The sequence below is a fragment of the Diorhabda sublineata genome, chromosome 2 (genome assembly GCF_026230105.1).
Source record: "Diorhabda sublineata isolate icDioSubl1.1 chromosome 2, icDioSubl1.1, whole genome shotgun sequence".
Classification (NCBI taxonomy): Eukaryota; Metazoa; Arthropoda; class Insecta; order Coleoptera; family Chrysomelidae; genus Diorhabda; species Diorhabda sublineata.
In genome coordinates this window covers 10,132,125-10,155,213 of record NC_079475.1, presented here as the reverse complement: position 1 = coordinate 10,155,213, position 23,089 = coordinate 10,132,125, and the positions used below count along the sequence as shown (strand labels likewise).

General features: G+C 31.7%; 2 protein-coding genes across 5 annotated transcripts; both read left to right on the top strand.

The window, feature by feature from the left end:
- The first annotated feature begins 852 nt into the window (after positions 1–852).
- On the top strand, positions 853–12,147 carry LOC130440722 (dystrophin-related protein 2-like). Of its 3 annotated transcripts, none has more exons than XM_056774021.1 (9): positions 853–1,242; positions 4,322–4,458; positions 4,745–4,952; positions 5,439–5,682; positions 6,740–6,851; positions 8,283–8,553; positions 9,605–9,836; positions 10,576–10,858; positions 11,396–12,147. In XM_056774021.1, the coding sequence occupies exons 1-9, from the start codon at positions 1,184–1,186 to the stop codon at positions 11,683–11,685; spliced, it is 1,836 nt and encodes a 611-aa protein (XP_056629999.1). In that variant the 5' UTR covers positions 853–1,183; the 3' UTR covers positions 11,686–12,147. The 3 variants fall into 3 exon arrangements, with proteins under 3 accessions (XP_056629999.1, XP_056630001.1, XP_056630000.1); XM_056774023.1 differs by lacking the exon at positions 853–1,242 and adding an exon at positions 1,689–1,811 and having other exon boundaries at positions 11,396–11,990; XM_056774022.1 differs by lacking the exon at positions 853–1,242 and adding an exon at positions 3,689–3,817 and having other exon boundaries at positions 11,396–11,990.
- A 689-nt stretch (positions 12,148–12,836) lies between these two features.
- Positions 12,837–17,752, top strand: LOC130440721 (uncharacterized). Of its 2 annotated transcripts, XM_056774019.1 has the most exons (4): positions 12,837–13,276; positions 13,998–14,275; positions 14,533–14,820; positions 16,638–17,752. In XM_056774019.1, the coding sequence occupies exons 2-4, from the start codon at positions 14,004–14,006 to the stop codon at positions 17,629–17,631; spliced, it is 1,554 nt and encodes a 517-aa protein (XP_056629997.1). In that variant the 5' UTR covers positions 12,837–13,276; positions 13,998–14,003; the 3' UTR covers positions 17,632–17,752. The 2 variants fall into 2 exon arrangements, with proteins under 2 accessions (XP_056629997.1, XP_056629998.1); XM_056774020.1 differs by lacking the exon at positions 14,533–14,820 and having other exon boundaries at positions 12,934–13,276; positions 16,638–17,704.
- Positions 17,753–23,089: the final 5,337 nt, after the last annotated feature.

Genomic DNA, 23,089 nt, shown 5'->3' with positions numbered 1-23,089 from the left:
AACGAACTTTTTCTTCCGAATTTGTTGCTATATTCGTCCAGACGAATCAAATGAGCCCAAACTCGGTGGGGTTGCGTTGACGGAGTTCCTATGGACACTTTCCAGCTCTATCATTAGACCCTGATTACCATCTAGTATCGAAGTACTCGACAAAAAGAATCAAATGAACTGAAACTCGATGGGGTTGCTTCGTTTAATTACGGAGTTCCCGGGGCCATCACCCAGCTCCATCATTAGACCCCGGTTTCCATCTAGTATCGAAGTACTCGTCAAGACGAATCAAATGAAGACAAACTCGATGGGGATGCGTCGGCGTCGACGGGGTACCTATGGCCTCTTTCCAGCTCTATCATCAAATCAGCTCTATGTCTATTTTTTTGTATAATAATATTATTGCTTCTAAATGTTCTTGATTTTATGTCTCTTCTGTTTTAAAATTAGTTTTTTGATAATATTTGACAGATTGATAAAAAATTGACGTTTCGACTTGACTTCAAAATATTTTGGAAGTAGTCCAAGTTAACTTGCAAGATTTGATTACAAACAAAAATATAGGTTTGGTGTTACTAATTATCATAGAAAAGCGAAATGTTGTAACATTTTTTTTAAAGGGGGTGGTAGTCCATATGAAGTGGGAAGTTTATAAATCAAATTATTCCCTATTGATTCAAATTGCATATTTATGTACAATATGATCAATAGTTTAGTTAATACGTTCTTTAACTGCAATTGTCTATAGACAACACACAATACCCTTTTTAACTACAATTGTCTATAGGCAACACACAATACCGATGTATGTATCTTAACTTAAGAAAAGATGGCACCAATAAGAATCACGGAATTCCACTTGTTAGACAAAGTGAGACAACCAAAGCTGACTAACGTGAAAAGGAAGTGGTCGTTGTAGTTCAAATTTTTAACTTGTTATCGTTAAAAAACGGTTATTTTGACCTTTTGTGAATAAAAAATATAAATACACAGTATAAATATCATAATAATTTGTTTGAAATAGGTTGTTTGATTCATCGTATCAACGTTTATAAGAAATTGAAATTGCAATTCCTTCTAAGGTTTATCGTGTGTGTCGTGTTACCTGTTTTCTACCTGTTATGACAACGATTCTTGCACCTGCTTGGTTGTGATTTAATCGTTGTTTAATAACAATTAGAATTTATTCAATATGAATTCTCTCTCATGGAAGAAGATAGAAGATGAAAATGGTTTTATTTATTATTTTAAGTAAGTATAGATAAGTTTATACAATATTTCTCGATGTAGAAGAAATTATTTGTATTTTGGTATTTCATTATCGAAGTTTGTTGATTCATTCACATTTGAATACAGTTCAATTTACCTGAAAAATGGAAATGTGGGTTTTTTGCTATCAATTGATTGTAAATAAGAACTGATTCTTAGGTGAAAATAATGCTGTGATATGAGAAAAAATTTTTCGTACTACCCCTCGTTTCTGAGTTATAGGCATTTAAATTTGCGAAATTAAAACTTATATGTTCTAAATTTTACATCCAAACATTATGAATGTTTAATGAATGATTACGTATGTCTTTGTAGTGAATTTGACGGTATAAATAATTCTACACTTGTATCCTGATGACCAGGGGTGGCTCATGCCCAATGGTTAACAATCCGTAACTTTTACAGGGACAACCAGTGGCATATTTACCAAAGGGCCATGGCACGTGGCGCAGGGAGACAGAAACAAAATACAGAACATGAGTCTACGGGGCGATCGTGTTGACGGCATACGCGATGGTCAGCCCATGACAAGTTAATATCGGTTCTAGAAGGTATAAAAAGTGATCCCACGGAAGGCTTTGGTTAAAAATGAAGCTCTTGGCTCAATTAAATTGTCTAACAACGGTCATATTATCGGAATTTTGAGGATCTGTGTTAAAACAATTTAATATAGGTGTTGACGCAAATGTAGGGCTCCAGTAGTCATTCATCACTTTCATAGAAGTAAAAGGGGATCTTTTGATGCTTTTGAAGAAGCTTCCCAATATGCGACCAATTGTTGAGGAAGTTTCTTCTTTTTCTTTCAATGCATATCCATTAATGGATGTTCGCGACCACATTTTTCATGGCTTCTCTATCTCTAGCGGTATGGATCAATGTCTGAATATCTTGTATACCCGTCCACTGCCTCACGTTCCTCAACCATGACATCCTCTTCCGTCCCAATCCTCTCTTACCTTCAATCTTGCCCTCGACTATCAGCTGAAGGAATTGATATTTATGGCTTCGCATTATATGGCCAAGATATGCAATCTTTCGTTTCTTCACGATGTTAAAGAGTTCACGGTCTTTATTGATACGCCTGAGAATATCCTCATTCCTCACTTTGGCAGTCCATGGTATCTTCAGGATTCTGCGATATACCCACATTTCGAATGCCTCTAATTTGTTGATGTTTTTTATCTTAAGGGTCCAACCCTCCATCCCGTAAAGAAGCGCTGACCAAACGTAGCACCGCACAAGTCTCAGTCTAAGATCAAGATCAAAGTCGGTACATGTAAATACATTTTTAAATTTCATGAATATACTTCGAGCTTGTTCAATTCGGCATTTTATTTCACCGTCCGACGACCATTCTTCATAGAGCCATATTCCTAGATATTTAAATTTTTCTACCCGTTCTATAGTTTTTCCATTATATGTTACTCTAGATTTTCTAAACGTATTCGCTTCCCTAGTGATAATCATAAATTTAGTTTTTTTGATGTTGATGTTTAATCCCATGTTTTGGCTATGTCCGCCTACTATATTAATTAGTTGTTGTAGGTCATCTATATTATCTGTAATCAGCACTGTGTCATCGGAGTAACGTATGTTGTTGACCCAGACTCCATTGACTTTGATCCCAATGTCTCTATCTTCAAGTGACTGTCGAAAGATGTCTTCAGAGTATATATTAAACAGGAGCGGCGACAATATACAATCTTGACGTACTCCTCTGCGAATCCGAACTTGCTCAGTTAGACCATGATTTACTTTGACTTTTTGGTGCCAATACAGATTTTCGATACAACGAATGTCTTTTCCGTCCAAATCCAATTTTTTAAGGAGCTGCATAAGTTTGTGATGTTGAACTTTATCGAAAGCTTTTTCGTAGTCTATGAAGCATAGACAAACATTTTTTCTTTGGTCCATTTGAGGGAGTTTAAAAGACGCAAATATTCTTATGATGCAGTAACCGCCAATTTTGCATTTGTAAGGAAATTGGATACAAATCTGAACTTGCTTTATAATTGGAACAATTCTTGACATGTGAAAACAAAATAATTTTGAGGCAACTTAACCTTTTTATTAAAGAAAGAGATTCCATGTAGAAAAATAGCATTACGCATTTTTCTGTTCACATTTGTGCATCACTAAAAATGTAAATATTTGATAAATGGTGTCAATTTTTGTATGGCCTTGTTTAATTATTAAACGGTTTTCATTCCTTGATTTATGGGGCGGCAAACCTAATCGGTCCAGGCCGTCAAATTTTAAAATACGTCACTGGGGATAACCTGTATAAAAGATAGCAAAAATTTTTTTCAATAATTGTTGCATCAAGTCCCAGAATACCCTGTATATGCTGAATAAGTATTAATACTTTTTATTAGAGTTGAAAAAGCTGACTAGAAATAAAACGATTCAACGTATAATTTGAGTGTGACTTTAAAGCATCAAATTTCGATATTCTAGGTCGTATATGGCGAAATTTATATACAGGGTCGGACGAATTTGTGGCTTAAATACGACTTTTATGAAAAATTGTCTCAAATTACTTTATTTTGTGTATTTAGTAAGTTATCTAATAGTGTTTGTACATGTTCTGTTTATTTCACAAGTCTAACAACATCTTTTGCACAATTATTATTATGACTTCTTTCGAAGTAAAAACTTGAATAACGAATTAGAAAAGAGAATGATAAAATGTTACAAATACTCGATCCTTTTGTACGGAATGAAGGCAGCAACTTTAAATTAAGCAATAATGAAAAAACTGGAAATCCTTGAAATGTGGATATTGAGAAGGATACTACGAATATCATGGACAGATAGAATTGCAAATGAGGAAATTTTACGCAAAATGACAACAAGCAAGAGAATTATAAACTACCATAAAATCCTACAAATTAGAGTCCAATTCTTTCTGCGGTGCAATAAACCATGTCAAATCGAGGATCTTAATAACAACCAAAATACTGATCAAGACAATATGTCAATAAACATTTTACCTTTTGTAAACTTTAATAAAAATATTTGCTTTAAATTTAAACACTCTATATTTAAACATGTTTTCTAGTAAATCAACTGGGGTGAGACAATGGGACCATCCAAAATTCAGTGAAATTAAGCAACGCCTCGACGATTGTAACTACGTGAAGTACTCCATATATAGGGTGGCTTTGAAATTTCGAGTACTGCAGAACGCATTATATAGTAAGTAGTTCATGATCTTTTCAATTAATTGAGTTCAAAGGTTCAAAGAAATTAGTTTTTTCCCCAGATAAGGCGACATAGGACATAATAGATCCAAATTTATCTTAATCTGACGCGCTTGAATATTTCAAAGTGGCGAATTTTTTTGTACATTATAATATACATTATATAACATTTTGTTGTTCTTGTTATCTAAGCTTTGCAATCCAGGTCTCTATGACACTCGAGTAATTCCTCATTTAGCATCGTGGGCTTCCCTACCATAATAACCACCATTTTGTTTTAGTGGATGACGTGCCGCTATCTGTAGTATCTGGAGTTTTTGAAAAACATCGATTGGGTGCTAATGAAGGTTCCCTGTGTCTTGAAAGCTGTGAGCTGGAAGCAGTGCTTTCCGACATTTATTTTGCTTCGAACAAGAAAAATCATACAAACATCGACGTTGATTTCGCTGCTGAACTAATGCTCAATTTTTTGTATAATGTTTTCGATAAGTAAGTGAAGTCCTCAATGGAAATCTAATATTCAATTGATAACAAATTAAATAGAGTAAATGTAGCATTACAACGAAATTATTCTCGAAGAAAATTAATATGTGGCAGTTTTTTCTTGTCCAGTACGCTAGGAATGTGGAAACTGAAGGTCGTAACTTTTGACAAAATTGTTTATATCATTCTCCACACTTTCTAAGAGGTCAAAATATGATTTTTCTTATTTGGCGAAAAAACTAACGCCCGCATAAACAATATTTAGAAGAAATTGTAGATATTAGAAAAACGTACAAAGCTAGAAGTTATCTATCAAGTCGCAAAATTAGAAAAACAGCTAAATCTAAGCTTTTAATTTTTTTGCAATGGAAAATTATATATTATAGATAGTTCGGCATAAGTTAGGCAACTTTCGAATGTTCCAAATTTCGAATTGGTTGAAAATAGTTACAAGAACAATAGTTTGAAAAAATTTGGTGTTTTTTATTTCAGGGACAGAAAAGGCAAAATTCAAGTTATGTCGTCTAAATTGACTTTGGCAATTTTGAGTAATTGTGATTTGCAAGAAGTATATAGATACATTTTTCAGCAATTTTCTGATCATAATAACTGCATAACTCGCCAAAGATTACATTCTTTTTTATTAAAAATAATCGAAATTACTAAATATCTACACGAATACGCAAGCTATGGTCCAAAGTTGATAAATATATCAGTGGAAAATTGTTTTCTAAACGTAAGTTTAATACATTCAGTACGAGGATGGTCGTAGAAGTACCTAGCCTGACTTAGAGATGGCTGTCGTTGCTTCGAAAATACCATTAATAGAAAAAACACAATATATACAGCGTATGTTTCAAACTTAAAGACGCCACGTTGTTTAGTACTTGTTTAGCCATCAATAGTGGATGCTTTCGGTTAATTTGTAAACATGAAAACCATCGGTCATCGTTTTGTGATGTTACCAACAGTAAAATATTGGGTAGCAGAGTTTAAGCGAGGCTTTACGACCTACGATGACCAGCATCGCAGTGGTCGACCAAATGAGGTGACAACTCCAAAAATGTTGAAGAAAATCCACTGGATGATCGTCGACTGAAAGTGCGTGAGCTAGAAGACATAGTAGGCATTGCAAAAAGTGTGGAACACTCCATCGAGTGTTTGGCAATATATGAAATAGAGCCGTTCCATAATCATAGATGGAAAGTGGGTATATCACTTCAAACCAGAAACAAAAGAACAATAAAAACAATGGACTGAAAAGGGAGAACCGGCTCCAAATAAGACAAAGACCGTTCCATATGCAGACAAGATCATGGCGTCAGTTTTTAGGGATGCGCGTGAGATAATTTTCATTGACTATCTTGAAAAAGGAGAAATTATCAAGGTAAGTATTATGCGAACTTACGTTTGAGTTAAAAAATCAAGCAAAAATGGCGGAATTTTACTAAGAAGAAAGTGTTATTCAATCAAGACAATGTATCCGTTATTGCAATGACCAAAATTAATTAATTAAAGTTTGAATTGTTATTCACTCTATTCGCCAGATTTAGCACCCTGGGATTATTTTCTGATTCCAGACTTGAAAAAAAGGCTTGGTGATCGAGCAATGAAGAGGGGATGTCAACAGTATATGGAGCTAAAAGGAGATTACATTGAAAAATAAATATATTTTTTCCAAAATTTTTGTGTTTTCTTTGTTGAGCTCGGTACTTCTGGAACCATCCCAGTATACTAAAAATGGATACGTGGGATCATTTTTATGCGTCATGCTTTGTAATAATCTGTTTCAGTCTCCCGGCTTTGTAGGCATAAACGAATCTACGTTTATATTGTGGGCAGAAAACCAACCAAAAATACTCAATTGGATCCCGATTCTTAACAGAATTAAAATGGCAGAACCAAGTAAGTGATTATAACACTCAGCAAAAAATATTTATTTATGTATCACGGACGACAAATTACCTATTATAGCCGACCGTGCAAATTGAGGTACAGCTGAGACAGACAGTTTTCTCCGGGATGCTTATTACATTTTTTCGTCGACCTGTATATGATTATGTTGGAATTTCAGGAACGTTGGTGATATTCATACTGAACACACTGTTTATACTACACCAAATCTCACCATTACACTGTCTGGAAGGTAAACTGTTTACTCAGTCGTGAAGAAGATAACTTGATTATCGAAACGCGCGTCAGACAGTGTAATTTAAGAGTTGGTGTAGTAGTATTTAGTGTAAACAGTGTGTCATGTAATTTCTTTGAAAGTAATGACATAATTGGAAGTTAAACGGTTTTCCTCTGGGATTTGTCACGTTTTGACTAAACTACTTTTATATAGCGTGGTTTCCAAGTTTTAGATGAATCTACACTTGAGTAATTCTATCTTGTTCCAATAATTGCCATGTTTTGACTTAAGAAGCTGCAGTTTGATGAATGGTGGTCCGTTACCAAACTAGGCATAAATAAGTTGTGGAAAACAGCTTTTCTATTTTAAACGGCCCTACTATATGACCAGAATTCACCTTTAACCACTTTTCTATTTCTTGTTTGTACTAAGTGGTCTTAGCGCCAAAATTGAAACATATAATGATTGGATTCGAACTTATCGCACTTACCTTTTGCATACTTCACTGCTGGATGATAAACATGACTGCTGTGTCCATCCAGAACTAATGAAATTCGATTTTGGAGGTAGGCATGTCAATATTCAAGCAAATAATTTAACAAACGCAAAAGTGCGTTCAAAAAGAGAATTGGCAACTTAACTATTTCCTAAAATTTTTCCACCAATTTGTATTTTTTGTCTACGTTTTTCTATTTCTAACCGCCCTCTAACAAAGCCTACGTGTAAACAATCTTTAGTATTATAATGTTTCCCTTATTCATTATAGAGCACCGTCTCTTAATTAAACTTCACCATATATAATAATTAACTTTTTACTACTCGTATAATTGATGTAAATTCACCGGTTATTATTCACTATTTCGTTCGCTGTAACATTCAATTATATACTGACTTCTCGCTGTTAAACAAGTACGTATTTATACAAGAAAGGAATTTCTCAATTAATTCTAGAAAGTGAACGAACAAATAAATAAAAAGGTCTTATAAATTGGTTCTAAATAATAATATAAATAAATCACCGCTGTAATGAGAACATGTAAAAAAAAGTCACATTCCCCAGACTTAAGACTCTTCCACCATAACCGAACAGGATCGGCATCACGGACCATGTCGTGGATGAGTACCTCCTAATTTTAGCAGCTATAATATATGACATGCTACACAGTTAGTACAGAGCTTCATTTGGTAGTTTTTTTTTGTTTTAGCCTTACATTCGATCAAATGCACGTCCTGCAAGACCAGCCCAGTTCTTGGATTACTGTATAAATGTACAAAATGTAGGCGTTATACTCAATGCCAAAGATGTTTCTTCACAGGTCGAATTACCAGCTCCCATAAACTTTCTCATTCGATGCGGGAATATTGCACAGTAGTGGGAACAAGTTATAGCAAGAATAAATTATTCAATAAACTTCGTAAAATTATACCTTGTAGTCGAAATGGTCAAACGGTCGTTGTAGATGCAAAACCAATGAGGTAACTTCACTAATTAACCACTTTTCTCAGATTCATATTTCATCTTAAAATAAAACTGACATAAATATTATTCATATGAACATAACTGTTTCCGGGTAAATATGAATTACATGGAAAAACAATCAAAGAAACCGAGAAAAAGCTACGTCAATATTATTTCTAAAATCCTCTATCTTACTCAATGGTTTTTAAAATGTTTTCTTCTTGTAAAAGTGGCCATATGAACACAAATGATGCTGATGCATCTTATTAAGGAAGTGTTTGTCATTTTTTACATTTCTGGATATCTTTTAACTTTGTTCGTGCTCATAATGTCAAGGGTTTCTCAGAGCTGCTTAATAACTGCATTTAAATATTTATTTTGTTGTGGGATGAGGAATTTGTTTCATTTTGAAAAATAAGTTATTAATAAGATTTTGTACTGATTTTCAGTTCCATTTCAATGTTTCCAGATTATTTCTTAACGTTAACACTTATCTTGGTTGGTAGTTTCCATTTCCGATTTGATATTATTTGGAGTTTTTATGTACGAATGCATTTGTTATATTTATGCCCATCCAAATTATGATTTATCAATTGATCATTATCTTATGTCTCCATGCCTTTCTATCTTCTAATTTTAAAATTTTGCCAATTATACGTTCGAGGACTTGATGCAAAAGTGAGTAGATGTGGCGAAAATACTGCTTTGGCAAAAAAATTCTCATACGAACCCTCGTTTGAAGGAATAAAGACAACCTGTACAATCTAAAGATAGCAACAATTCATTTTTCCATAGATTTTTGCTTAAATGACAAAATTTATGATCATTTATGATTTATGTAGATTTTTAGATCGTTGTATAAGCTAAGAAAACCGTTCGCCATAAAGAGACATTCTTAAAGAAATTATCATAAATTGTAATTAATTAAAATACTTATATGCAGTATTAAATCATTTCTAATTGAACTGGATAGTGTCGAACATCGTGTTACTTACACAAGGAAAAAATTGAAATTTGGAAAATTAAGTTAGTTTACCTACAAAAATTATAATTATTTATTAATTTTAGCAATGATCAGGATTGTATCGTGACCACAGATAAAAAAGAAGTTTGCGATATTAAACCGATGTCTTCGCCGCACGCTCAATTGGCTCTTATTATAAAACGATTGGAAATGCAAAACAAAGAACTTCAGCAATTTTTATTTACGGAAAATTTGAAAGAAAAAAAAGTTATGAGATACTTGGAGGAGCATAGGATACATATTAACGCACAAATAGATAAATTAAAAACGTTAAAGGTATATTTAATCTAATGCTTAAAATATGACCCAATGAGGATAATCTGTAGCTCACTATCTAGACTTTTCATATGATAAAATTACATTAGTAGTAAATGCAGTCTCATCAGTAAACCTTTTTAATATAAGTAACATCTTCTAGTTTTCTCTTGTGATAATATGATGAAACGCTATTTATGTTGCTGTTTCATCTGACGTTTTGTTTTCTTTGGGTCAAATATGATTTTAACTTCCTCAAATGTCCACGTTCAGAATCAGTTTAGGGGTCAATATTTTACAACGCAAAAAAATGCATAATCACTTGCCAATTGAAATCAAATCTTTTCCCGCATTTCGAAATAATTTGAGGTCATATTTTATGGAAAGTCCGGACATACTGCGTATTGGTTTTTCTATGGACTTTAAACTAATTATTACCTATTACTATTACCTATAATTTTGTTATTGATTATTGTATTTTTCTGTATATTGAAATTTAATTTTATTTGAATCTTTATTTAGTTATTTTTATGTTTGTTTTTTTAGTTTTTACAAACTTTTATCTACAAATTGTAACAATTTTTTGACAATAATACATTCCCCTCTCTCATACTGGTTAACAAGCTTAGGTCTCGATAACTTAAATTATGAGTGTTGGTATAGTGGTAGTAAACATAGTAATCAGTAAAACTAGGCCTAAGTTACTTTTCAATCTTTCAGTAGTTTACAGTTGGGATAGTTAACTTTTTTTAATTTTTAGAATTGTATAAGTTCTAATAACATTTCTCCCAATCTCACTTTTCGTAAATCAACCAAGAAAAGGATTGCGGAGTCAACTCCAGTTATTAGAAATACTTACAAAATAGATCGATCTGAAACGAAATCTATAGACATACTGAGTCCTATAGCTTCAGGTGCTGAAACTGTAGAAAATATTAATGATAATTACGAAGGAGTTCATGATACTGAAGATACAAGCGGAGATTTTATAGAAGATAAAAGCTCTGCATACGGCATTGATGACATTAGTACATGGATAGGGGGTAAGACATTATTGTATGAAATATTATAGATATATAATGAGTTTGATTTCTATATTTATTTTGTTTTTTATTCAAAATTTAACAGTGTAACTGTTACAGCAAAACGAATACTGCTTACCATTGTGTTTGTATTAATATAATTGGTTACTATCAATCAAGGTATTCAATTTGTAAAGACAATTGCATAAAAATTGCTACTATTTTCTGATAATCGATCGCTGGAATAGTTTACGTGTTGAATATACAATCTTCTACAGTTAATTTTTCAAAAAATTTAGTGACTCAAAAAAACTGCATTTAGAAGACACTTATGCGATTGATTGGAAAATTATTTTCGTACGAACGTCCTTAATACACTTTCTCGTTCTAGTTTAACTACTAATTACAGATAAACTTACAAGGACACCTTCAAAATGAAATTATTAGATGAACATAACTTTTTCTTTACTTCTATGGTATATTAATTTTTTCTGCAAAAAATTCAGCTATAATATAACAAACGTCATTTTCAAAACAAACATGTACTTTTATTTTCAGGACCCCCAAACAACGGGCTAAAAATTAACATGACAACCAAATCTGTTTCTAAAACATCTCCTGGTGAACTCCATAATAATTTAGATGAAGCCTTGGCGAAACTTCAACAAATATTAGCCAACAATTTTTGTTTAGATGAATCTCTAGGTCATATAGACAATACCAATTTGAAGTATGCAATGTCAGAAGTCGAGGGTATGCTGACATCTTTCATAGATACCGTAGAAAACAGTAGAGCCAGTTCTATAAGGTCAAAGAAAAAACAAGATGAAATTGGTGTTGCAGTTTAATATATTTTCGGAATACATTTCTTCACATAGTTTCGGAGGGCTATAAACTTTCCTGGAATCACAATTATATCTATTTTTGAGAATATGAAGCCATGTTCTGTAGCTAGTTCTCCTCTGGCAATATGAAAGATGTATATTTTCGATAATGATAAAGCACCATGAGGATCCGTTGCAATATTTATTTCATAAAGCAGAAACAATTAATAAATTCTGTGTCAATCCAGAAGTATCAATTCTATTATTCTTATCGAGTAACTGTTTATATTTTTCCTATGACAAGTGGATTTTGAAATTCAATTAAATTTGAGCAAAAATTGTTTATTTTATTTTAGTTACATCCATACTTACACCTAGCAGCTATGATTCCCATTATCAATAAACACTGAATAAATTGTAATGTTTTTCTAATTTATTTAAACTGTTTTTAACAGTGGGTTGAATTAAAATATACGATGGTGTTTACTTACTCAATTTATTTATACATTAACATTAAATTCACTAAACTATGCCCTAAGACTAAACACTTATCTAATTCTTGACACACTAATTTATTTAAAAACCCTTCACACTAAAAGTCTAAACGCACTACATCCCTACACCCTTATAATGAGTTAGTTATTTTACTAGAATAAAATTTCCTAGAGTATAATGTATATGGGAAACAACGTTTAATAAATTCAGTCGAAGCAAAACTTGAAAAGTTATATTATTAAGAGAATTTCCTCATAAATATTTTTAAAACTATATCAGGCTGCGTATTTATTTCACACTTAAATTTGCAAACCCAAATTTAAAATATAGTTATTCCGTAGAAAAATCGATAAAACCCAACATCAAATTAAATATTTTACGCCTTTAAAAATCTGTTTTTTTTTTTAATTAGGGCAATTTCTAAAACACTATTAAAATTATTTTTTTACCCGTATTTCATTGTTGTTGGTGATTTGGAATAACCTGTACAAATTTCGTAAAGGTATGTATTATGTATTCAATATTTCGGTAAATAGAATCCTTCTCTGTTTATTATTCGCAGCAATCTTATTGTTAATTTTTATAACTATATATCTCACACACTGACAAAAAAGAATGTGTCGACATGTTTTTGTACGCCCGATTTCAATCATTTAGACAAAAGTGACCCATTTTGTCTTGTTAATATTCTGTGTAATTGTTTACAACTGTACGGTATAAATGGTTGTCTACTTATTAGGAAAAATTCTTGAAAGGATGTAATTTAGTTGTCAAGCAGATATTTGTATTTCACACAATTATTTATCTACATTAGCCACATAATCATTGATAAATCAGGTTAAAAGTTGATTGAAGTGGAGAAGTGGTTATACTCGATAGATAATATAATACATATACATATAATATTAAATAACACGATGAATTTAACATATCAGTTTTAAAATATTAAAATATCAGTTTTAAATACTAATGATAATTATTTTTATTAAGTGCTTATCTGTGTACCACTAATCATTACCCTGGTATCCCGGTAATTCCCACACAACTTCAGATAAACCTGGATTTCTATTCGAGAAGTTGATTATTTTTACTCCAATAAGAATAAAAACTTTGATTATCAGTAAGTATTTCTGTTAATGATCATTACTTTCTTAGTTCATTATTTGTGTAAGTTAATTCAACCAAAGTATTCATTAATATTAGTGTTATGCTATTAATAGTAGACAATTTGAAATAAGGAATATATTGTACTGTATGTAGTCTTCATTCGAAGACTAAAGTAGTTGATAAAAATCGTATAATTTATGCAATTTGTTAAAATAAGTATTTCAATACTGGAATAAGAAAATTCCGGAAGCTTGAAACATACATAAAATATTCAAAACTAACAGACTTTAAAGTTGAAAGTAATAATACCTAGTTATTACTATACATTTGTCGAAACAATTATTTAAATTAATTTATCAGTTAATATCAGTCAACTTAATGTTTATATCTAGGGCTGCCAAGAAACTTTTGGTGGCCCATGGCAAAGTTTGGCCCAGAGCTCCTACTTCCCATTACAAAATGATCAAAATCGGAAATTGAAAGTAACCTTGTTATTGAGCTGGCCCAATGTCTCATTTTTTAAAGTTCGTTTAAATCTTGATGAAAATTCGTAGTATGAGTTGAGCTTTTCTGAAACATCTCTAAACCGATAGGTTAATTGCTTATAGGACGAAAATATGCAATATATGATAAATAAATTCGAGGCAAGAATGGGCAAATAATTTTTTTAATTTTATCAAATATTGTTAGAGAGATCTGTGACTGCATTATTCTTTTCTGTTGATCTCTTTCAGCTTAACATGACTAGATACAGCATCCAGTGTTATGGAATTGATGTTAATAAGGAAAAAGTATGTACACAGTCAGATTCTCCAGTTTTTCCTAATTATAAACCAAATTATGTTTTCTACAATTTGGGAAAATCAGAAGTTAGTGTAGAAGCGATATATGGGACAGCTATTTCTTGGATTGGGATAATAACAGGGCCGGTAGTTGTGAAACCAGGAGAAAGAAAAATTTTAGAAATTGATGATAGAGTTTATTACGTTACAGGACAAAAAGTTCGCAATCTGTATGTAGATATTTAAATAATTTAATTTAATAATTTAAATGAATTTTAAGGCCTTTTTAACATTTACATTTCTTGTTTCTATGTATATGAATCATTTCTGAAAATTCCCTGTACTTGACTCTATATCTTCTTTTGAGAGTTAGACAGACTTTATGTCCTACTGATTCTATCCAAATTTTCCTGGGTCTTTCTTTTCTTCTATATTTTTGTTTCTCTTATTAGACTTTGTGTTTCTCATTAAGTTGTCATTATTGTAGTGGAGTGCATAGAGCTCTAGTACACTGTTCTACCGTTGATGGATATTCTTCATTCGATGATGGTCCTGAAATCCCTTTAAAAATTGATATAAACAAAATTGTGAAAATACTTGTTAAATTTGAAGTTGGGAAAATACCAATTGTTGGTAAGGTATTTGCATCCATTTTGGATTATTTCTGGCCTTCAAATAAAGCCAATGTGTGGGATCAAATCAAAAATCAAGTTAGCAATTTAATTGATCAAAAAGTAAGAGAAGCGATTGAAGGAATACTTGGCGCAGAACTCAGGTATGTAAGAAATGTATTGGTGATTCTATGAATAATGGACTATCCAAAGTCATTGGTCAATATATATATATATATATATATATATATATATATATATATATATATATATATATATATATATATATATATATGTATATATATATACATTTTAATTTCATGGAGTAATAATATTTAATTAATAGTACTAACAAATATTGCTAGTTAAACAGCATGCTTTCTCCGAAATTATAGAAAAAATGGTGATAGTCTATTCACAATATAGTAAATAGTTATTTTCCTAACAAGTGCGGAAAGTGATACTTTCCCGCACGCGACTCTAGTTGTCCCGAACGACGCGGAGCGAAGTTCGGGCAAGCGGTCAAGTTCGGGAGAGATACTTTACGCACGAGTTAGGAACATTATTTTTTCTACGACCGCATATACAAAAAAAGTATACCAACCCATTTTTCAAAAATTATTTTATTCCAACAAACATAATAATGTACAAAATTTTAACTAAAAATTACTAATTGTTATAAATATTAATATTGAAAACACAATTTGTTGTATTCTGTAGACTATTAAGAATTGCCGGTACAGTGGAGTTATTTGGTTTCAACTAGAAGGTAGATGACGTCGGTGAGGATGGCATCGGTTGCAGGTCGCATAAAGATGACGATGACGGTGACGGCAAGGATTTTAAGTCATTTGGTAGGGAAGAGCTCGGAATTAGTTTCATTTGCAGCCTTCAAAATGGCTTCGGGAAGTTCTTCGTCGGATGAATCCATTGTATTGTATCGGATTCGGTTTAATGTGGTTTAATTTAGAAGAAGATTGCACATATTCGGTCACTTCCAAGACGTTTTGAACAACTTTGACGTTTTAGTAAGAATGTACATGGTTATATAAAAAATATCTGTATTATTTTATATTTTCAAAAAATTAAAAATGCTACAAAAAGCTAGAAAAGGTTTAAATTTTTGTTTGATGGTCTATCTCGTAAATATTTATTTACCTGTAGTAACATAGTTATAATCTCAGAAGTAAAAAACTATTTAATAAGGCCAAAATTTGCATAATTCTACTTTCCCGCACTAGTGCGGGAAAGTGACAATTTCGAAACTAAAATGCGTGCAGGAAAGTGGGTTAAAACGTACGGTCGTAGAAAAATATATTTTTTCAGTACACGTGTGCATATACTTTTCAACAATGTGTGATATTGTTTAATTGACTTTCTTTTTTAAAAAATACGTTTTTTGAAGAATTTTTTACGTGATCGTAAGAAAAATAGTGTATACAACTTGTTGGGAAGTGTATTTCGCACTTATTACTTTAGTTAGATATAAAAAAATTGATAATATAGTGTTACTCCAGCTGAGACAATTCATGTTACAATTAATTGGCTCAACAGGCATGGGAGGTTGAGGCTAGTGTATCATAAGAGATGAGGAGCATAACCTGGCAGTTTTGTGAACATGTTGAATAAATACACGTGGTGTAATAAGATCAATTTAGTATTATTTAAAAGCGCTCGGATATCATACATAAAATACAAACAATTGATAAAGTTAAATTTGTTTTTAATTTTCAATTCCTAAAAGGCGGACCTTTATAATATTAGTCGTAACGATTATTTCTAAAGAATTGACAATAATTTTGATTTGATAAATATGAATATTGTTGACGTTTTATAGATACAAGCAGTCTGAACGGTATCAATTTAGAGGACAGATATTTTGTGGAACGTAAAGGGAGATTTCAGACCTTTCTTTTTATGTTAGGTTGAGAGTAACACTTGTTAATTAAAACTTTTTAATCATACTAACCTTATTTTTAAGGTCGCTGAAAACTCAGATTCAGATGTTGCATCAAGAGCTGGAGCTCAATTTACCCAACACGGGAGAACATTATTTTACAATCGCACAAACTTTAATTGGATTTGAGAAGAAATTCACGTTTACTAAAGAAGAAGATTCTGATTATGCAAATATCAATTACTTTCTCTTACCTATGTATTCGGCTGTAGTTAACATGAAGATACTATTTTATCAATTTGGAATAGTTAATCAAGCGAAATTGGAATTAACTAATGACAATATTAACATGTTAAAGATGTGGATGAACACTCTTATAGAAGATAAAGATGGGGCAGTTCAATACATTAATAAAGTTTTTGTTGACCAATACTATTTAGAATATGAGACGTGTTTTCCTGATATAGTGTACAATTCTATGGCAGCAGTGCGTCAGTATTGCGCGCTTAACGGTTTTGAATATATTGATTATTGGCGATCAATTTTAAAAGATCCATTTACTACGAAGAAACCCTACAACACTGCAATATCGTACTCCACACACTTTTCTCGGCCAACGCCTCTTTTAGCTAGAGAGATGATACCTATTGAAGTAAGTTGTCCATTGCAACCGAAATTAATCAACGGAAGAAGAAATAAAATGATAGGAATCACAGTAGCTATTTTCAGATCATCTAGGAATATTCCGAAAATTCAAGGGATGGTTATCCACTACGAAAATGGTGATTCGATAAATTTAGGAGAGGCATCTTCCGAAACAATTCCGATAGATTTCAAAGGAGCTTATTTGAAAAAATTGACAGTATGGGGATGTAATGCATTAGATATGTTTGAATTTTTGTTTACAGATGGTCGTACAGCATCCTGTGGATCTAATGTGGATTCAGCAAATGTAAATAACGTTTTTGAATTAGATTATCATCATATTGCTGGAATTATGATCACCAATGATGCCACTGGCTTAAAAGGACAATCCGCCAGCATATCTGTATCGTATCAGTTAACCCCAGAAGAATGATCCGAGGATTTTTTTCTTTATTATCAAGTTTTATATATTTTTAATCGATAATAAAATGTATCAATCTATCAAATTTTCGATTTTTTTTACAATTCTTCAGTCCAATATAATCAATTTCAAATATATAAATATCCATTTCAGTCCTCTGTTCTTTCTCCTCAGTTATTTCCACTCTTTTTAAAACGAATGTTACCGATCATATCCGTTTCTTTTTCGGCATGTTTCTTATTCTAATTCCGTCCTTCACTTGTACAATGCTATTTGCTTCCTTTCTGCACACATGCTCTAACTACCTGGCTCTTTCATTTTCAAACTTTTCAGAGAACTTTTCTTGCTTACCTTACCACATACTTCTATATTTTCAGCACTCGGCAATATTTCTTTCTTTGGTGATTGCTGTTTTTGCTTTAAAAATATTATTTAAGTACCCCATTATTTTACTACTCGAATTTCAAGCCCTTTCGTCCCATCATCCGTATTCCTAATCAGCACACCTAAAGTTTGTTCTTGGTAGCAGCATTGGAACTGGACCAGTTCATGAGTGTATAAAGTTTGTTCTTGGTAACTGCACTGGAACTGGACCAGTGCAGGCCAGTTCATGAGTATATAACTGCCAGTGCAGCTACCAAGAACAAACCTCTAGATAGTCGAAAAACTCATTCGTCCTTTGCCTTTGCACTTCCATATATTTATTATTTTCGCCATTCTTCGTAAAGCCAAATCTTTTTGATTCCTGTACCAATCGATTATAGACTTTTCCTATTCCCTACAGGATCTGGCTATTAAAATTTTCATTATTTCTCTATTGTTCTTATTAACAGGCAACAAAGAATTTGATTACGAATTATTGCCCAATCACCAGCTTTGGTTAATAATTTACTAATATACTATGTTCGCCTTAATTTATATATCTTTGAAAAGAAACATATTCTCCATTTTTTTTCAACAGACTCCTGAAGACGGTGCTCTTGTATTTGTAAGTCGAAGAAGTCTTCCGCAAATCCGTTGACGAACCGTGTGACCTCTACTTAGACTTAATCCTTGATTAGTTTGAAGCGGTTGTCACCTAAGTGTTCTTTTAATTTAAGAAGAGGTGAAAATCACTGGAGGCTAAATCCGAACTGTATGGGAGATAAGGAATAACAGTCCACCACATCAAATTTCTACACACTCTTGTATTGGACGAGTGAACGCTTAGTGGAATGCACCGTGTGTAGACCTCGAGGAAACACTTTTGGAATTTTATGACAACACTTGTATGCATACTGATGATCATGTATTTTACTCTAAAACTTTTTTGAATTTTACGTGGATACTAAGAAATCGAAAGAATATCTCGATGATATGTTTAATCTGAATTTCTGATATTTCAACTGAGGAGGATTTTATAACGTCGATAAAATGATTGAATATGCAAAAAGCACAATGTCAATGTGCTCCATTCGATATATTTCTACTTCAAATTTCATTTTTTGCTATAATCAAAGTATAATTCAAAAATCTTTTCATATATTGAATTCAGCCTACAGATTCCAGATATTACTTTTCGTTCTTCTTTGAACGTTTTTCAAAGTCAAATATGATATACCTATCCACAGTAGTTTATTACCGTTTCCACGAAGAAACTCGATATTCACACATTGGCGTTGAAAAATGTGATTTTATAATTAGGGTATGCTAAATATTTTGTAAAAACCAGCAGTGATAATTCTATGATTAACATATTTCACGTTTAAACTGCTAATGAAACAAAGTGGCTACTTGGCAATACTCTGTCTTTTCCAATATGTATCGTTAGAAAAAGAAACAACATGTACCGAATGGTACAGGTAAATCATTATTTGTGGAGTTTTGTATAAAATATTATCTATTTTATAAAAATAAAACAGAGACGTTATTTAGACCTACGATGGTGCATCTTATTCTTGATATCTGTCAACTGTCTTAATAATTTTACTACCACGTTTCCTACGCTGAGCCTACCGGCTATGCAACAAGCAGCACGGCCACGTACCATATCAAAATATATTGCAATAGAATATAACATACAGAACTAGAATATTCAATAATTGTAAGTAGTTAGTTCTTTCTGATACTTAAAATTGTAATAACATACCTCAAAAACTCTAGCTTACATACAAGACAATCTTCCAATTATTACATCTTTAATTATTTTTACCAGCACACTCTTTCCTAATCCATAATATTCTTTATCATTGATAGCTTTTTTGTTCCTTATTTGTAAACCATATCTAAAAATAATCTTTTCCTATTGCAGCATATCTTGATGTGGAACGTGGCTGCGATGTTTGTTGTCTAGCCGGTACGATTCCCGGCATAGAGAACGCGGTAGTAGAATTATTAAGACAGTTGACAGAAATTAATAATAAATAACGTTTCTGTAAATAAATATAGTAAAGATTTCTTTTAATGGTTCATATACAAATTTTTAGTTCTATTTCATCAATTTCAATACAATATTTCTTTTATGATTTTTTTATTTTGATATTCATGATATAGGTGATCTATTAATTAATATAATTATGCAAATTGGCGGAAGTAACATGTTATTACAAACAAAAATCAAAAAAAATTATCACGAAAAACATAAAAAGGTCTAAGAAATAAGAAGTTGAGGAAAAATAATATAATATATAATATAAATAAAACAATCAATTAAGAATTTAAATCTTTTAATTTGAAGATTTAGAAGAATCATTTTTTTCTTGTGCTACTCTAACTCTCGTGCTTCTTTTCTTGCCGTAATTTCAGTTTCCACTTCCATTAATATTTTTTTAAATATTTTTTTTACTTCTATCAGTGGATTGGCTGTTGATCTAAGTTGTTGGTTCAGAGACTTTTTCAGTTTACATGAATACTGTATTCACATTATAAGAATCAAGACATTTTTCTGCCTGTAACTTTCGCTTGCTTTTGCTGCCTGACACTACAGTAGATTTGGTCTGCAAAACACAACGGGTCACATGCAAAACATCAAATAACTTAGTCTTTGCTTCTTTCTACAAGTTTTCGTATTTAGCTTGGAGTTGTTGAATCTTTCCCAAAATTGGTACTAAGAACTCTTTTTGTAATCATTGTCAAGAATCAACCAGAATAAGAAAAATATTACAATAGAAAATAATAAATGTCACCGATTAAAAATAGTAAAAATAATTGTTGAATTGAATAATTGAAATGAAACTTCTATAAATGATCTAATTTATTTGTTGTGCAATTAAGGGTTAATAACTTTTTCTTCCAATATGTATTGAAGTGTTCTACTGCTATCTCCAATGCAACAGCTACATATTTTACTTCAACCCTAAACTTCCAATTATTGAAGTTTTCTTAGGGTAACTGTTAGTGAATATTCACTAACAACTTAAACTTCTCATTAGCTGGAATTTGGTGTCGTACAACCTGTATTACGATAGATCGTATAATATGTGTCCATTTCATATATGTAATACTCCTATATGGACAATATTTATTTTCTCTCTCGTTCGCGACACTTCATCTACAGTACGCATGCTTGAGAATGCGCAGAATCCAGTTGGAACCTCGGAGGATAGAGAAATCGTTGCCATTCTTCTTTATTTAGAACAACTTCCACTTATCGAAATTGTCAATACAGAAATATTACATATATGATCTATTTATAAATCCAAAAAATCATTTTTCATTAAGTAACAATCTATTATGTATAATCTTATGCTAGAAACAAATCTGGACCTGTTGAGAGTGTCGACAGTGGAGACAAGAATCGAGTCACATCTCGTACTGCAAAATGAGCTACAAAAACCAGTATCGAAAAAATGTTATATCTAGTAATTTAGTAAAAAGTGCAAAATTAGAAAAATACATTTAAAGCACTCATGTTTTTTCTTTGTCAAAAATTTTTTTTGGTTACCACCAATGAGACTTTTTTGTTACATTGTTTGAATGAAAACACATTAAATGTCACAGGAACTTTATTAAGAATTCGTTTATAATAAGAAAAACTAAAACTATGAATAACATTAATACAAGTTTAAATTGAACAAAAGCAACAATTTTGTATTTCTACATCATTGATTTTTCGTTCTGTATCTTTGTAACAACTTGTTCTTAATCCTTGTAAATTAATAGTGCATAATCGCAAATGTGATTCATGAGTCTCACAATCTTCATAATCGCTTGTTGATTGTCTGGATCTACCTCATCATCTGCGTCATTATGATATGATTTTCCAGTTCCGTTTTCCATTTGTTCCGTCTTATTAATTTTGTTTTCTTGAGGTATAATTGCTTCATTCGATCTATTTATTTTTTTATTATGCTCTGCATTTTGTTGAGAAAACTCAGCTGAAACATTGCAGGTGGTGGTATTCATCTTTGTTGAAATGTCAGATTTAACGTTCGGAAGTAACTTTGCTTTTTTTGGTATATGGACACTGTCTAAAATTTGATAATTCATAATAACGTTAGTACCATAGTATTTGGCCGGACGGAGAACTAAAAATTGTTATAATAGTGTACGTTCCAACAACAGTCAATGTAATTTTATTATCGAACAAACAATGGATTCAAATATTCAATATTCCAAGAAGCATTTGATCTAATTTCGGATTGTTTTTAGATCCAAATTGATTAATTTTACTATAATTATAAAAATTATCATAGTTTTAATCTCAATTGTTAGTGCAAGGGAAAATGTTGGTGTAGCGTGAGACTATAAAGTGTGTTCATTTTGTCAATAGTTTAGTAATCCTTCATTTCAGTAAATCAGTAGAAATTTATTTTAAAAAGACTTATTAGGTATCCAGTAAATCCAATATGTAAAGTTAAGTTTCAAATTTATGGGATTTAAGATAATATTCAAGTAACATTTTCAAGTTCTAAAACATTCTCACACATCGTCATGTCATAATTCGATGGAAAGGCTAAATACACTGCATACCCTGCAAATTCCTGCTATGTCACTATGCGCTTGCGTGCTTTTAAACGTATTATTGAATTAATAATAATAGTGAGATGTTTTCCTTCTCTGTCAGTTGATAAATTAGAAGATAAAAAATATAATAAAAATCCGTAGTCGTGTCACTAACTAAGAAAAACACATTTTTTTCCAAAAATCGATATTATTCAAAAATGTAATATTCTTCAAGAGCAATATAATAATCCCAACGCTTCTCTAACTTCTCGGTGCCGTTCTTGTAGAAGGATTTGTCTTTTGCCTCGAAACAGTCTTCAGTTTCAGCAAATGATTCTTCATTTGAGCTAAATTTCTTACCGCGAGCATTTTTTTGAGGTCAGGAATAGCCAGAAGTCACTGGGGCCAGATCTAGACTATACGGTGGATGACGAACCAATTCAAAGTGTAATTCGTTCAATTTAACCATCGACTTCTAGATCGGTACATTATCTTGGTGGAACAATGGTTTTTTCTACGACTTTTCCTTGATTTTTGTAGTTAAACG

Excerpts from the sequence above, each read along its gene's own strand:
- LOC130440722 (XM_056774021.1), top strand. The coding sequence starts at position 1,184 with ATGAATTCTCTCTCATGGAAGAAGATAGAAGATGAAAATGGTTTTATT. Across the intron at positions 4,953-5,438 it reads TTGTATAATGTTTTCGATAA|GGACAGAAAAGGCAAAATTC; the intron begins GTAAGTGAAGTC and ends TTTTTATTTCAG. Across the intron at positions 8,554-9,604 it reads GTAGATGCAAAACCAATGAG|CAATGATCAGGATTGTATCG; the intron begins GTAACTTCACTA and ends TATTAATTTTAG.
- LOC130440721 (XM_056774019.1), top strand. The coding sequence starts at position 14,004 with ATGACTAGATACAGCATCCAGTGTTATGGAATTGATGTTAATAAGGAA. Across the intron at positions 14,276-14,532 it reads GGACAAAAAGTTCGCAATCT|TGGAGTGCATAGAGCTCTAG; the intron begins GTATGTAGATAT and ends TCATTATTGTAG. Across the intron at positions 14,821-16,637 it reads ATACTTGGCGCAGAACTCAG|GTCGCTGAAAACTCAGATTC; the intron begins GTATGTAAGAAA and ends CTTATTTTTAAG.